The sequence below is a fragment of the Sorex araneus genome, chromosome 3 (assembly GCF_027595985.1).
Source record: "Sorex araneus isolate mSorAra2 chromosome 3, mSorAra2.pri, whole genome shotgun sequence".
Classification (NCBI taxonomy): domain Eukaryota; kingdom Metazoa; phylum Chordata; class Mammalia; order Eulipotyphla; family Soricidae; genus Sorex; species Sorex araneus.
In genome coordinates, this window is record NC_073304.1 from 110,366,023 (window position 1) to 110,382,877 (window position 16,855).

Below are 16,855 nucleotides of genomic sequence, written 5' to 3' on the forward strand. Positions count from 1 at the left end.
TGCACTGGCGGAGGGATGGGTGTTCAATCATTGTATGATTGAAACTCAAACATGAAAGCTTGTAACTGTATCTCACAGTGATTTAATAAAAAAATAATAATAATTAAAAAATCAGACAACTCTCCATGAGGAAATAATCTATGTCACCATTTTCTAAGTGCCACTAGCCTCCAGTAGAATGTAAATATAAATAAGCAAAACCCAAGGCCAAATGATTAAAACAGAACCAAACAACTCCTTACCCGCTGCGCCCCCCCCCCCACAACATGTTCCTGAAGGGTCACTTTGCCACAATGTCAACCTACTGACAAAGCTCCATCCTTCAGCACATGCTAATCACACCCCTACATGCTCCCATGGCATAAGAGCTAAACAGTAAGGAGGCCCAGAAACTAGGGTCTTTGCCCCTTCAGAAGACCCCTTCAGACAGCTTCAACTGCAGCCTGTCCCAGGTGTCACTGTGGACACACACAAAACTGATGGGCACATCGCCCTCTCCTAGCGCTCAACAGGGAGCCTGTGAGGAGGCGAACCAAAGGGGACAAGGCAAGAGGGACCACAGCCCCCAGTGGGGGGCAAAACCGGAAATGGAAGCTGACAGATGAAGGGGCTTCCCAGTGGGGGACTCACGGGGGCATTTCTTCACACAGGTGGCACCAAAGCTGTACTTCCCCTCCGGGTTGACATCCATCTGGTATGTGGTGGGGTTGTAGAGCATGAGCTGCGGGCAGGTGTCCTTGCATGTGGCTTCATCCCGGAACCGGCGGCAGGCCTGGCACAGGGACACAGAATGGTATCAGCTGGGCACTAACAGGCATTGCACTGATGCTGCTGTGACACTTCATGACAAATGCCGTCCTGGTGCTCCCCCAGAGCAGGAGCATCTAGTCAAGTACTTTCCAAGGAGTGGGGGAGACCGCTCGCTTATGAGCAAAGGTGTTCTGACATACACTGTCCTGACGCGGTTATTTCCAGTAGGGGCAGAGGGGTAATACTTCTATACTAAATCACAAAACGATGAAGGTATTCACACAGCAGAGTGGTATCTGTGAAGGAAACCTGCTGCCAAACTCAATCTCTACTGGCTTTCCCTGGTAAAGGGCACTTGAGGACACGTTTTGGAATTTATTTCCAAATTACCAAGAAAGTTGGTGAGGAATGTGTCACCCAAGAAGGATCCAAGCAGCTAAGGATGTGCCCTTGGTTGAAGGCTTCAGCCTGCACAAGATCCCTCGTGGGGACTCTACGCTTTGGACTCTAAACCTTGTTTCTTCTTGAAACCAGAGTCTTTTAGAGTCTACCTCAGGGGACTATTTGCTTGGCAACTTAAAGGTGTGATAAGAGGCCCTGGCTCCAGAACTCAGCACACCCAATTTGGGGTCTGTAGGACCTCCCAGGGGCTCATGACTGAGGCACCACCCCCAAGTAGAATCAAAGATACTGACACAATGAGGTTTAGATGAGCAGTGTCTAGAATAATGGGATGCTGTGAGCACTGGGGTTACACCACACTTGCATTGACCTCCCCCCCTACCCCGCAGCAGGCTTGTCTGGGGCTGGCCCCTCTCACCAGGCAGTCGCTCTCGCGGGGGCCTGTGCAGCCGGCAGCACACTGGTTGTGGCAGCAGTCGCTGGGGGACCGGCCACGGCAGCGCCCGGAGCACTGCTCGGCGCAAATGACCTTGGTCACTGGAAAAGAACAGGGACAGTGGTGAGTGGGGACTGGGGAAGAAGAGGCTCTCGCCCCGCGGGCCTCCAGCACCTGCCACAGTGGACACAGAATGGACCTGACGGCTGACTCTGTGCCTCTCTAGCTCACTGACACTCCCAAACACGAAGTCTGACAACTGAGATGGAATCAACACCTTTCTTATCATGTGCCTCTTTATTTCCTCTTTATTTTAATCAGTTAGGAGAATGTATCAGCTTGAGCCCAGACTTTCACACTTGCTAAATCGTGAGACATGTTCCAGAACTGTGTTCTTGGTCCCCACAGCCAGGTGCTGCCAGGAAGCAGAGTATGTCAATCTACTTTAGAGTATGAAGAGCTATCTGTCCCTGCAGATATACCCATCTACTGGAGGATATTTGCATGAAAATCCTCCTGATAAAACATTGATTAGGCTTCTTTGGAGGTGGGTCCTCAAGGAGCAGGAGTGAGGGAGATGGAAGAAGAGGTACCAGGAGTCAGGCAACTCGGACAGTCTCCCCAGTCTCCCATTGTCAGCGGAACCTGAGGAAGCATGGTTCAGAGAGTGACCAGGACCCGGGGGCGAGCTGTCCCAAATAGGCTTTCATAAAACAGTGCCTCAAACAGCCTATGCCAATAAGCCACGTGGTAAATCTGCCATTCATGTGACTTAGTCTCTGGCTTTAAAGCTCTTTGAGGTCTTCAGAGGGAAAACACACCATCAGTCAGTGCAAGTGAAGTGGGGCAGGCTTGAGTTCTACATGCTGACTTACATTTCTGGCAGTTCTCCTTTCCAGAACCCCAGCAGCTTCCATTGGGACAACTAGGATCACACTTCTGACCTAAAAATTAAAAGTAGTATTTCAAGTCATATCACAGAGAAAGAGAACAAGTGTCAAGAAGCTGAGGCTGCCTCTTCAAGGCTTTGAGTAGTGGTATATCTAGAAATAAGGCATAGCTGTCAAAGTTGTTCTATTATTTGATTTGTCACATAACTGAAAAAGAGATTAAACTATGTACTGCTTTCATTTACATCCCAACTGTGGGAATAAAGCAAAGAGAAATTACTGGCCTGACCCCCCCTTTCCCCACAACAAAAAAAGAAAGAAAAAAATCCAAGGTTTTAATGAACTCAAGAGTATAGATTTCAAGTTTGCTTAGGCTTGAAGAAGTTCTACCTTTTCCACTGCCATGCCAGGGTGTTTAAGCTCATGGCACTGGGGCCAACCACTTCCTCTCCTACACAGTTGTCAGTAGTTGAGTGGGTCAGTCACTCTGGAAGGGGTGCTGTGACAGTCAGTCTTGGCACACAAAAACCCAGACTGCAAGCCGGAAAGCAGCCCCAGCACAGCTCCAGGGCTGACGTGCTCCGGTGCCTCCCCTCTGCAAGGTGTCTGGTTCCCAGATGCACCTCACTGCCAGCTACCTGAAACCTCAGCAAATAATTTCTAACACACTGCTGGAAATAACTGCACCCAGGAAATCAATTTTTGAAGGTTTTAGAAATGGTCCTCTATAACTTATAGACCGAGAGGCTTTTGCTCTGGGGAGTTGTGTGCTTATCCGCATCAAGAAATATGAAAAACAAAGTGACGTATTTGTCGACAGAGAACAGGGTAACTATCAGATTTGTTTAAAAGACACTGCAAACATACAATAAACAAAAAAAAGAGTTGATGTTAGGCCCCCCAAATCTCCCCCAGTCAGAAATAATTTAAATCCCTGCGAAAACATAGATATCAAATGGAAGAGATAATGATTTCTGGTTCAAATGATAGAACACTCAGAAATAAGCCTGATAAAGTTCACAATTATCCCAAGAAAAGAAGTGAGTAGAAAGGAAAGAAACAGAAAATAAAGAAACGGCAGTAATATATCACTGTATCACGGTATCACTTTCATCCCGTTGTTCATCAATTTGCTTGAGCGGGCGCTGTTCGTCCCTGTTGCATGCTAGTGTAGCCTGATGGCGTACTGGGGGCTCTTTCAGGATCAGGGGAATGAGGACCATTGTTGTTACTGTTTTTGGCATAGTGATTACACCACGGGTAGCTTGCCAGGCTCTGCCGTGTGGGCGGGATACTAAGTAGCTCACGGGGCTCTCCGAGATGGACGGAGGCTTTTGGGGCAGCCTCTAATCGCCTTTACAGGTGTTCGCAGTCTACCAAGTGTAAGCTTTTGGTCGACTGGCATGTTGTAACGATCTGCACACTGACAAACACGCATCTGCCTGCGTCTCTGGGCAGCACCTGGGACACCTGCAGCCTCAGGTTGATCTTCTTGAGGTTGATGGAGTGCACCGGGAGGCTGTTGAGCTGCTGGCAGAGCAGGACCCTATTGCGGAGGGTCTGTGCCAGGTAAAACACCTGCACTGAGTCCCAGGTCACCCGGTGGTTGGCTGACAGCACCCCACAGTGGATGAGCCATTGCACGCACTGCCGCCACGGCTCTATGTCCCACGGCGCTGCAGATTGGCCAGACCAGGACAGGTGGCGATGCTGCGGCTCCTTGCCCCACTGACGCCATTCTGTCCGAATATTGCAAAACAGCTGGTGATGTCCATCAGGAATCATGCATAGAGTTCTAGCAGGGATCACGCGTAGAGTTCTATGCCTGGTGGACTGAGCTGCACATTGTCTAACTCGAGATGGTGAGCCGGGTTCGGGAGAGCGTGAAGGATTTGGGTGGTGTCAATGCCATCTTGCCTCCAATCAAATATGATGTGGTAATTATGGAAAATGAGTAGGGAGTGTGTTAGGAATATGTTCACTCATACGTGAAGCTCAGCCCGAGCATGTGGAAAGCAGCCTGGTGTGTGGCGGCAGTTGGGTAGTGGAGGTCTTTGGCTGCTGGGGCTGGGTCCCTTGGGGCGGGGTGGGCTCTCACCCACCCCCCTCTGGGGCACCTGAAATGAAAACAGCCTGGCGTAGAGTCCAGTGGCATGATTATGGGGGCCTCATTTTATGCTCCCTTCTGGTAAAACAGCCATGAGTTCTGACGGCGGCCAGTGAGAAGATCATCATTCCCATAAGCCACCAGTAAAATACAGAAAACTAAAAATGGTTTTGTCTGTATAGTAATATCATGTTGTTTTAATTTTTTAATTCTCTATTTCCTCATATTTTCCAATTTTTATATCCTTTCCTAGACCCTTATTCCACCACTCCCATACCCCTATAGCCTCTGTTATAGGAATTCATCTCTGGCAAAGGCAAAATGATGTGACCTTAATTTATTTTTACCCTTTATTACAGTATGAAAAAACATTTTACTTTTTTCAGCCATTACTGAGGGTGTGGTGGGAGATGGTGGAACCTACGTACTTGACCTTTTATTAATTTTTTTAAAATCAGAAGGTTCACCTTTTTCTTAGAGAATTAAAGACATTTTTCATTTCATTTTGATTTTGGGTCCCTTCTGCTGATGCTGAAAGGTTATTCCTGGATTTGAATTCAGGAATTACTCCTGGGGTGTGCTTGGGGACTGTGTAGGATGATGGGGATCAAACATTGGCTGGCCATGTACAAGGCAAAATCCTACTCACTATACTATCACTGAACCTTATTTTTGTTGTATTTGGAAGGATATTAACCCTTTACAAGGCAATCAGATATTATATAGTATTTTCTTATTTGTCATTTATATTTTTCATATTTGTGCTTCCTAATTATGACTTTTTAACTTTGATATTATAAATATTTATCTTTGCATATTCTAGCACTTACACATATATGCCACAATTTTTTAGATATATGTGTTTGGTATTTACAGTATGTATTGAATTGGGTAATGGATTTATTTTAATTTCCTTTTAAGTGAACATCCAACTGAGTGCCATGGAGAACCTAATCCGTTGAAAATTTCAGGTGCATAGGGGTTTTTGGCTGAAAACTCCATGCCTTCTCGGAGCCTGGGGACAACCTCCCCACACCTCCCCACACTTCTGGGAGCCCTGGCAGCTACACTCACACCCCAGAGTCACTGCCATGACTCTGGCTGAACTGCTCAGTTAAGTATTCTGAGTTTTCTGGAGGGATGTCTCCAAACTCTACACACTGAAATCTCAGAAATAGCACACCTGATTGGATGGAATGTGATGGAGAAGCCAACCAATCTCAACTAGCAAAAACATTACCTCAGAAGCTCAACTTGCAACAACAGCTTAGTAAACCATCAGGACTTATGTCCTCATGGTGAGATACAACAATTTTCACAATTTCTTCTAAGGAATTATATTTTAATCATTCTGTTAGCCACTTAGTGATAACAAGCTACACTGTAGCACTGTTGTCCCATTGTTCATCGATTTTCTCGAGCAGGCACCAGTAACCTCTCCATTGTGCGACTTCTTGTTACTATTTTTGGCATATTGAGTACACCACAGGTAGCTTGCCAGGCTCTGCCGTGTGTGCAGGACACTCTCAGTAGCTTGCCCAGCTCTCTAAGAGGGATGGAGAAATCAAACCCAAGTCTGCCGCATGCAAGGCAAACGCCCTACCCTCAGTGCTATCGCTCCAGTCCATATAAGAGACCAGTAACACCTCAAAATGTTCTTACATTTTGATCAGTGATAACAAGCTACATAAAATAAATACTGCAAAGCCGCTACAGGGCAGGCTTTCAGCGACTGAAAAAATGGAGATCAATGGAGGAGGGAAGATGACAAAAGTGGTAGAACTGGTGTTGGAATATTGGGTGCCTGTAACAAATCATAATAAACAACTTTGTAAAACACAGTATTTAAATAAAGTGGCAAAAAATAAAATAAAATAAAATAAATAAACATCCAATTCTAGCCTTTAATTCCAATGACAGCAACAATAATATAACACTGGGATGCACTACTACTTTTTCTGCATCCTGTATTTAACGTGTCTGTTAAAACAGTGTTTCTTCAACCCGAGTGCCCTAAAACAGATGACTGGTTAAAGAAACTTTGGTACATCTACACAATGGAATACTACGCAGCTGTTAGGAGAGATGAAGTCATGAAATTTGCTTATAAATGCATAAACATGGAGAGTATCATGCTAAGTGAAATGAGTCAGAAAGAGAGGGACAGACATAGAGGGACTGCACTCATTTGTGGAGTGTGGGGTAGCATCACATGAGACTGACACCCAAGGGCGGTAGATACAAGGGCCAGGGGGATTGCCCCATAGCTGGAAGACTGCTCCATGAGCAGAGGGGAGAAGGCAGATGGAATAGAAAAGAGATCACTAAGAAAATGATGGCTGGAGGAAACAGTTGGGATGAGAGATGCATGTCGAAAGTAGATAATGGACCAAACATGATGACCTCTCAGTGTCTATGTTGCAAGCTATAATGCCCAAAAGTAGAGAGAGAGTATGGGGAATATTGTCTGCCTTAGAGGCAGGGGGAGGGTGGGAAAGGGGGGGTGTATACCCGGGATATTGGTGGTGGGGAATGTGCACTGGTGGAGGGATGAGTATTTGATCATTGTGAGATTGTAACCCAAACATGAAAGCTTGTAGCTATCTCATGGTGATTCAATAAAATTAAAAAATAAAAAAAAAATAAAAGTGTTTCTTGTTTCTAGCTGCCACCTCTGACCTTGCTTTCTTCCTTGGCTCTCCCACCCCAGCCCTCTGTCTTACCATCTGGCTCCCTAGTCTCATGCTGCAGCCCCTCCATTGCATGATTTCTGTCTGTCAACCCACTGGAAAATCCTGGGGCCACAGCGAGGGACCACATGACCCCTGCTTAAGAAATGATGCATTAAGACACTTAACCCTGCTTTTTATATTTAGGTGATAAGGTCAAATGAGACAAGTTCTAGAAGACTTGACTGATATGAAAAACCCTTTGAAAGGATGATTTCTCTTTAGGAGAAGAAAGGTATGTCCCAAGTGGCACTAGTGAGGGAACTATTATTAAAAAAAAAAACAACAACAACCTATAGGTGAAGGGGCATGGTGATTTTATAATTTCCAATGTAACCAGCTAATTCCATTGATTATTTTTTCTTTCATACCACACACAGCTGTGCTGAGGGTTATTTCTGGCTCTGCACTGACACACCTGGTGGTGCTTGGTGGCTAAATGAGGTGCTGTGATTGAACCCAGGTCAGCTGCGTGCAAGGCAAGCACCCTCCTTTCTGTATAGCTAATTCCTTAAAAATTCCTTAAAAAAATTCCTTTAACTTTTGTCACTTTGATATTTACAATGAAGCAGTTAAATTATTCCAGAACAACTGTTGAGTCCTATTTTTTTCTTTATTTGCTTGAAATGTCAGTTCTTTATGAGCATTTAATGTATTGGGGCTTATTCCTATTTGCCATGTATATATTACGCACATGTGTGAGAAAAATGTCAGTCCCTGAGGACGATCAGTGTATGAGTACTTATGAGGTCCCTAGAGAACTCAAATTCATAGAGGCAGAGAGCAGACAGTGGTTGCCAGGGGCTGCGCGGGAGAGCAGGAAGTGAATGTTTAATGAGTAAGAAAGAATTTCAGGTCGGATGATGAAAACTTCCGGCAATAGTTGCACAACAAAGTGAATCTACTTATGACACTGAGCCACATACAGAGAGGAGCTAAGGATGGCAATGGCTTTTTACTTAAACGGACCGAAGAACAAGGGAGCTCAGCAAGGGGCAGCTGGGTGGAGCTTGTTCATTAAAAGCAGCTGTCTCTGAGTCTCCCCAGACAGACCTGCAGTGGGGCCCCTGTGGCTTCCCCTCACGAGGCTGCAGGGAACAGGTCATGGCACTGGAGGAAACTGGACAAACCATGTCCAGTTTTGCTGATGGCTCCCTGTGTGGGGATCCAGTTCATCATAGGAGGGGCAGTCTGGTCAAATGATGGTGCTGAAAGCCTGGTGCCCCGAAAGTTCAGGAGTAAGCTGGAAGCATATCAAATTTGTCTAGTCTGCGCAGGTCGGATGGAGAAGCCTCAGCCATGACTGAGGGTGTTTCTTGACGGCCACAGTGGAGCTCAACTGTCTTGTCTCAAGGTAAGAACCACCACCACCACCACCACCACATACACACACAAACACACACACACACACACACCCCTTTTGGGGCCAGACATACTGTATGCTACTTATTTTTGTTTGGATGAATATGGTTTTACGATTTCCCTTCCTTCTCTGATCTCACCCATCCCATACTGGTAGTGTGGCCCATACAGGCACTGGTTGAGAGGGATACTGAAGAGTACTTACAATTACCCAGCTGGTTCTGAAAATCCAATGACATGTTGCTCAGAAAGCTGTCGTCAACAATATCCTGCCACTGGATAGAATCCACGTTGCACAAGGCAGGGTTGTTGCTGAATCGCACAGTGCCCTGCAGAATTTCTACACAAGAAAGGAAGCAGAATGAGCAAACCTTGGCCTCTTGGAGCTCTCTTGGAGCATGTGTGTATTTATTTACATTCTATACTCTGCAAAATGTTCCAGATAAAGTCCCTTAGAGTTTTAGTGGTGGCAGGTGAAAATCAAGCAGATGACAGTGCCATGGAGGAGCTAGGACTTCCCGTGAACTGAATCTTTGGAAAATGAGCAAATACAAAAATGCATGGAGAATTGCAAACTACAACACCCAAAAGGAGAGAGAACAAAGGGGAATACCCTGCCACAGAGGCAGGGTGAGGTTGTGGGGGATGGGGCGGGGGTGGTGAGAGGGATTCTGGGATCATTGGTGGAGGTGAATGGGCACTGGTGGAGGAATGGGTAAATGATCACTGTATGAGTAAAATACAAACACAAAAGTTCATAAGTTTGTAACTGTATATCACAGTGATTCTCTAATAAAATTTTTTTTAAAAAATGCATGGAGGAAGTACACGGTGCTCAGCTGGGGCACAGCAGAAAGTGTGGGACATGGGACATGGTAGTTGGTAGTTCCAGGGGGCTGGGTATTAGCAGAGGTGATACAAAAACGTCAATCTAAATAGAGTGCCATATCAGTCACATTAAACATCACCTTTATCTGGTGACTAAGAGGTACAAAGTACTATAATGGATGAGAGACTGCAAGAAAAAATAAAAGATGATCTTGCTTGTTTCTCACAGTGAACTAACTGGAAGACCATGGCATGGAACAACACAGGGTATGTGTTCGCTGGTTTGTGCTTTTAGCCTTGGTTGATGCTCACAATGATCCAATGACTACCTGATGTCAGCACAGCGGCATTATGAGACCCAAGCCTCACATGTGGGGATGGACGGCAAAGGCCCAGTGGGAAGGCCAGTTCTTAGGGAGGTTTCTGAGGCAGTGGAAGGAATGGCATTCTTCACAGTGCTGTTGCAGGAGGGGAGGGTGCGTCAAGCCTCCTGAGGACAGAAGACAGGTGCAAAGACCAGGGAGGAACAGGTGTAAAGCTCAGGGAAATTTCTTCAGAAAATGGCAGAGAATTATGGGGGACAAGTGAGAAGATTAGAATGGGCCAACTTGTGAAGCACAGCAGGACAAGCAAGAAAATGTTTACTTGGGAAGGAGCTAGGGTCAGGCGGCTTAACCTCTGATGAGATGTCAGAACTGGAATGGAAAATATGGGTTTCAGGGTATAACAATGTGAATAAGGGGCCTGGGTGTCCAGAAAGATAATATGAGGAGCAACCATGGGTTTTCTTACAGAGCATTCAAAATTAGAAACAGTAAAACAAGTAGGGATAAGGCAGAAATATGCGTGTGTGTGGGGGGATGGAGTGTGGGGACTGATGTTAAGCCACAAAAACAATTAAGATAACTATTACTTTTTTATCTTTATTATTTATGGTGTTTTTTACTATTAAATGCAAGGGCTTTACTGCTGAACCACATTTAAAGACATCCCTCTGTGCAGACACTAGGTTAATTATTAATCATAATATTTAATATCAAATAGCCAACATTTAATAATTATGTAATAATGGCAAGCAAGTTGAATTTATACAATCCCAATATTGGCACTAGAAATCATGCTAATAGGAAAAACAATCCCTAAGAGCTTCATCTCATTTCCTTAATCTCTTAGCATCCCCACGGAGGTGTTCCCACTGTCACCCCCAGTTGCTTTGTTTTTGTTTCTGGGTTACACCTGGCTATGTGCAGGACTTACTCCTGTCTTTGTATTCAGAAATAACTCCTGGGACTGTTATCTTATATTGGTTTGTCCTTTCCTGGGGGCACTCGGGGGACCATATGCCATGCAAAGGATCGAATCCAGGTCAGCCGCACGCAAGGCAAATGCCTTGCCTACTGTACTGGCCCCAACCTTAGTTTTGAAGGTGAGAAAATATATGCGAAAAATGTCCTAGGAGCTGATCAACAATGGGTCCAGGCCAGGCTCTGGATGCTCAGGATCTGCCTGGTACCATGTGAGGTGACAGTGTGAGGTAAGGCGGATTGGGTTGTGGGGAGCAGGTCACTTTTGAGTGTGTCCAGAGGGCACAAACTAGTATTAACAGAGACACAGAACCATACTCTTGCTATTGGCAGTGCAGAAGGGGTTGGAGATTTTTGGTGGGGGAACATCGAACTCAGGGTATTCTTAATAACGGGTGGTGTTCAGCCACCTGCATGTGGTGCTAGGGTTCAGGTCAGGGTGGCGACCGTCACAGCTGTGGGCAGGCAAGTGCTTCCCGCCCAGTCTATCTCTTCTTTCCTTGTCACCCCCCAACCAGAATAACACACAAGGAGCAGGTGTGGGGGGCAGACATTTGGTGACACTGTTGGCATTTTTCACTCTTGTGGGGCCTGAGGACAGTCACCCCCTCTTTCTCTCTAAAATGCAAACTCCTATTGGAAGGAAGGCTGTAGGCATTCAGTGACATTATCAGCTCACTACATTTGGCACCTCAGCTGAAAGAGTTCTAGGGAAAAACATACAAAAATTTTCTTTAGCTTCAATGTTCAAAGTCCAACCTCTCCTTCATTTTCATTTTCTCTGACTAGACCCCCACAAGCTACTAAGAGGAATTCTAATTCCTGCTCCAATCATATTCCCCATCTTAACTCAGCACACTACAGGATTCCTTCTGAGACTTTCTCTGAAGGGGCTTATTGTTAATCTTGTCCCTTCTTCCTAATATTACCTGAAGTTCTTCAGGTAATAAAGCGGGAGGCATATTCACACCTGGGCCGAACCTAGTGACAGTCTTTCAGCACTTTTGTCATTTCTTCAAACTCTGGTTATGTCCCAGAGTCCAGGTGAACTGGCACTGGCCCAATCTTTCCCCTCCTGTCCTCTGCTCTACCATCTTCTCCATGATTCTATTGCTGCATCATACACACAGCTGTACACCACATGTGTGCATTTGACAAACAGTCTGCATGGTGCCCACTGATGGCTTCACACACACAGGCCCTGGTCTCAAGCACTCGCAAGGTTTTGCCTGCTCTCACCCTGGAGGCTCCGCAGGGGCAGCTCCCTCAGCCCAGTCTTGTTGCCGCCAAAGTAGTTGGACAGGACCGACAGGGCGTGGGTCTGCTCATACAGCACGTTCCCCCTGATGATCCTCAGGTTCTCCAGGGGGATCCTCTCCACAGTGTTGAGTGCGATGAGCACATAGCCAGCCACTTCCTGGATTGTCTGAGGAACAGAACATGAATCTGATCATTTCCTATAGCGTGTCTGACTGCCCCATGCGCCGCACAAGCTGTGTGCGTGAGTGGAAGAGAAGCACACAGACAGGAGCAGGAGAAACTGGAAGGGTCAGGGTTTACAACACTCCCAGCACATCTGCCTCTTGAACGTTAGGTAGCAATACGAAATAAGGTGTTGCATTTAGAAATGCTATTAGCTGAATTTTACTTGGTGTTTAGAATAGTAAGGTTAAGATAAAATACTTTATCAGTTTATTCTGTATAGGTCGTATGTGCTTTATTTTTTGAAGGAAAGGGGAAGGAAGACTAAAAGAAACTTTTGAAAAGGGTTCTTCTAACTACCTCCAGAGCTTGAGCTGGCTCCTTCCTACTAACCAACCAGAGGCTACTATAAAATATTTTGTAATATGGTTCTCAAATTCTTCAAGCTGAAAATCAACCACGGTGGTAATTTAAATAAAATATAAATTAAATAAATAGGCAAATCCCACACAGCAGAACTTTTCCCTCATACTTATGGAAAAAAGTTTCTCTCACTACATATAGGGTATACATATGTATATAAACCTCTCTATACAGAGAGGTTGTTTTGTATTCATGGTGGTGCTGGGGACTCTAACTCAAGGTTTCATACATGTAAAGCAAGTACTCTACAGGTGAGCTATTTCCCAGACTCAGGCTTTCTATTCAGGTCTTCTCTTTTGGGCGACCGTATGGTGTGGCACTGGAAGAACACTGCACTCTCCAGACTTTACAATGTGCCTGTCAGTGGACAGGAGAGATAGGGGTGGGGTGGGGGGGCTGGGAACACTGGGCGGGGGGAGGGGGCAGGGCGACACTGGCAGTGGGATTGGAATTGAAATAAATATTATATACCTAAACTCTACTATGAATCACTTTTTAAATCGTGGTTCTTCAAATAAACATTTTTAAAATAGAAATGAAAAGAGCCAATGTAGCCAGCAAGTCACTGGTAAAAGATTATGTAATTTCAGTGTTGGATGATGGTGGAACCTCAATCTGTTTATCTCTGATATTCTTCTGTAGCTATAAGTTGATACTGTCTAGTGAAGTGAACTTCTCATAAAACTCCCATTTGCAGCTCCATAAGAGTTACAGTAGCTGCAAAAGCGAATCTGTCATTAAAATATGACAATCTGATATCACCTTTTATCTAGTTCTATTATATTTGGGTAGAACAATCAAACTAATTGAACTAACCTTTAAGAATGAAAGGTCATAATTCCTTTGCATATAGGTAATTTCCAAATTCCCAAGGACCACTTCACAGTTGTTGAACATCCTTTGGAGACTCAGAAAGTGGTCTTCAAAAGTTCCCAACTGGGTCAGCTTGTTACTTGTGCCTTGGCAAACTGGAACAAAGGGAAAAAACAAATCATGTGAAAGGCCAGGTAAAATTAAAAAAGTATTCAAAGGTTTCAGATTAACTTTCAGCAACTTTTGATGTAATTCTAATCAAAAGTTACAAAGACAAGTGATACAAAAATATTTAAGTTTATTTAAGTATTGTCTTAAATATGTAAGCATTGTCTGTGCTCGCAACGTAAACCCATCACAAGGCGCGTGCAATTGCTTTACCTTACCTGCCAGTACACACATTTGGAAAATTTAGCTCCCTGATGTTCTATTTAACATATCAAAATTAATACAAGAGAACATTTAAAATGAGGAGACAGACTATGGAAATATACCTGGTAGCCTATACTTAAAAGTAAAGATCATAATAAAGTCATATTTACAAACCTAGCTCTTTGAAAGGCATGTTTAGGCAGGCATAACCAAACAAAGAGACTTTGGGCTTTTGAAGCAGGAAGCTCATTAAGGAACTCTACTTTGAACCAAAATTACCCTAAGACTGAGGAAATAATGGCCTCTGGCTTTGGGGATGAAATTCAGAACTGGCCAGCCTTTCCATTCTGCAAAGGTATGGGTGCAATCAGCAGTCAGTGGCTTAACATAAAAACGGGCGCCTTCTTTGGGAACTCTTTCTGAAATTGCTCTTCTATTTTATAGACTTCTTTGTTCTCTTTGGTGGGTTTCACCTCATTTGACCATCTGCCCTTGCATTTCAGTACAAGCTTGGATGCCACATAATGACCCCAAGGCATTTATACCAACACGAAATGTGAAGCAACCTTCATACTCTTTCCTCCATGGGGGTTTCCCTCTTCTCCATTCTGTGACCCTATTTGGAGGTGAAGAGGACGACCATCACACAGATGGAGCCAATGTTTACTGGCTTTGGGGCAGCATGAGTCTGTATTTCTTCAGTGGTGACTGGGGTCAACCTGACATCTCTTATCTGCTTGCACATGGAGTATGGGCTGCTTCTATTCAGTCTCAAAACCAGAACAGTTGTACACAGATGCAGCCAGATGAGTTCCCAACCCCAAGGTCTTTAAAAATGCCACCAATGTTTGTGCAGGATTTTGACAGTAAGGTGTGCCTTTTGGGTGGAACTCCATGGAACAAAGGCTCTTTCTTATACTACAGATCCTGCCTCTTAGGTATGCACAGGTATTGGTGATGCCCTTCATGTCCCCTAGATGAACAGACTAACACTTGGAATTGGAGAAATTTTAAAAGATTTTCTCCAGTATTCATTGATAAAAACAAAAGAGTTGCTTTAATTTTAAGTGATCAAAGATAAAAGCTTGTTAGTTTCTCTCAACTCTCTGATTTTTATTAATAAATAAATCTATAGAGAATAACATTTGTCAAGAGAAAAAAGCAACAATGTTCTAGTTGAGTTTAACTTGGTAAATGACAGAAAAGTAATATTTAAAAACTGTTCTTGGGGGTCAGAGGGATAGAAGAGCAGGTAGGGGATTTGCTTTGCATGTGGCCGACCCGGGTTGGATTCCTGGCACCACACACAGTGCCTGAGCACTTTCAGGAGTGATTCCTGAGCACAGGACTGGGAGTAAGCCCTGAAGAAAGCAGGTGTGAGCCCAAAATTAAAAAAAAAAAGTTCACCTTTGCTTGAGCTTGCTTTAATTCATGCATTCAAATGTTCTACTGTGAGCCTTAAAGTATTTATTTGAGGAATGCCTAACATGAAACAACAAAATTCTTCATTGTTTATTATTAGTATGACTTATTTTTATACCCAAGGAAAAGATTCTATATTTGTAAAATAATAGCAACATTACACATTATTAATATAAACATAAAATATAAGCAAATTGTTTTGGAAAGCAATTAGATAACATGTAAACAAAAACAAAAGAGCTTAAATCATAAATCATAACAACTCCACTCTGAAAAGCCTGTCCTGAAAAATAGTGAGGGAAAGAAAAAGCTTTGTGCAGAATGTTATTTGTCATTTATTTTCATGCAGCAATAGCAAAATATCACAAAACACCAACCATTCAGCATATCTATTCTTGAGGATATGAAAGCAGTTAACCCACTGATTTGATTCAGTTTGTGATAAGTTCATCTTGAATTTTGTCCCAGGGTTAATTACTAAAATGTCAAAATAAACATTTATAAGGATGCTTCTTCTGCCATACAACTGAAAGGAACATTTAAGTGAAAGCTGTGGTGAGTATCAGATGACTTGGCCTCAGGTTCTTGACTAAACAGAGCCTAATCTTCATTCCATCTTTATACCAAACACCTCAGACAATAGATATAAAGCAACAAATATTTCAGTGTTATTGATAACAATGAAATAATTAAAAAGTTAAAAAAATCACAAATTAACTAGGTTCAAAACTAAAATGAAAATTTCTGGAGTTTGAAGAACGAATCCAGGGAAAGTATCTGTCCATTATGTGAACTTGAATTGCTTCTCTAAGTTTTCTGTAATGCAATACAGACATGGTAAACCTACCTCTAATCTCTTTGAGGATTTCTGAATACTGAGTAAATATAAAACTTTAAAATTTTGGGGGGTTAAATTTAGCTAGTGATGAATGTGATGGTTCTATAGTAGGATGTGCAAGTAGCAGAGGTCAGAGGCTTCTTTGGGTGCCCTTTATTTCAGCTGGGCATATTCAGATCAGCAGATTAACTGCTCAGACACTGGATATCAAACATGGTTACTTCTGTAAAGTGTTTATCAAATATACCACTTAAGAGGCGAGAGAGACAGTACAGTGGGTAAGGCAGTTGTTTTATAAGAGACAAATCCAGGTTCAATCCCTGGCATAAAATATGGTCCCCCAAGCCAAGCCAGGAGTGGTCTCTGAGCGCAGAGCCAGAAGTAAGCCCTGAGCACAGGAAGGCCTGAGCCACAAACAAAAGATAGAGAAAAAAGAAAGAACAAAAGGGGAAAGTAAGGAATGGAGGGAGGAAGGAAGGAAGGAAGGAAGGAAGGAAGGAAGGAAGGAAGGAAGGAAGGAAGGAGGGAAGGAGGGAAGGAAGGAGGGAAAGAAGGAAGGAAGGAAGGAAGGAAGGAAGGAAGGAAGGAAGGAAGGAAGGAAGGAAGGAAGGAAGGAAGGAGGGAAGGAAGGAGGTAAGGTAGGAGGGAAGGAGGGAAGGAAGGAGGGAAGGAAGGAAGGAGGGAAGGAAGGAGGGAAGGAAGGAAGGAAGGAAGGAAGGAAGGAAGGAAGGAAGGAAGGAAGGAAGGAAGGAGGGAG

General features: G+C 44.0%; 1 protein-coding gene across 1 annotated transcript in view; it reads right to left on the minus strand.

The window, feature by feature from the left end:
• EGFR (epidermal growth factor receptor) overlaps positions 1-16,855 on the minus strand; it is a 222,806-nt gene that overhangs the window by 65,675 nt on the left and 140,276 nt on the right. Inside the window, exons 2-7 of the mRNA XM_055130606.1 lie at positions 13,470-13,621; positions 12,048-12,234; positions 8,882-9,016; positions 2,464-2,532; positions 1,571-1,689; positions 631-772 (exon numbers count right to left, since the gene is read on the minus strand). Coding sequence (XP_054986581.1) covers positions 631-772; positions 1,571-1,689; positions 2,464-2,532; positions 8,882-9,016; positions 12,048-12,234; positions 13,470-13,621 — 804 coding nt within the window. The remainder of the gene's footprint in view (positions 1-630; positions 773-1,570; positions 1,690-2,463; positions 2,533-8,881; positions 9,017-12,047; positions 12,235-13,469; positions 13,622-16,855) is intronic.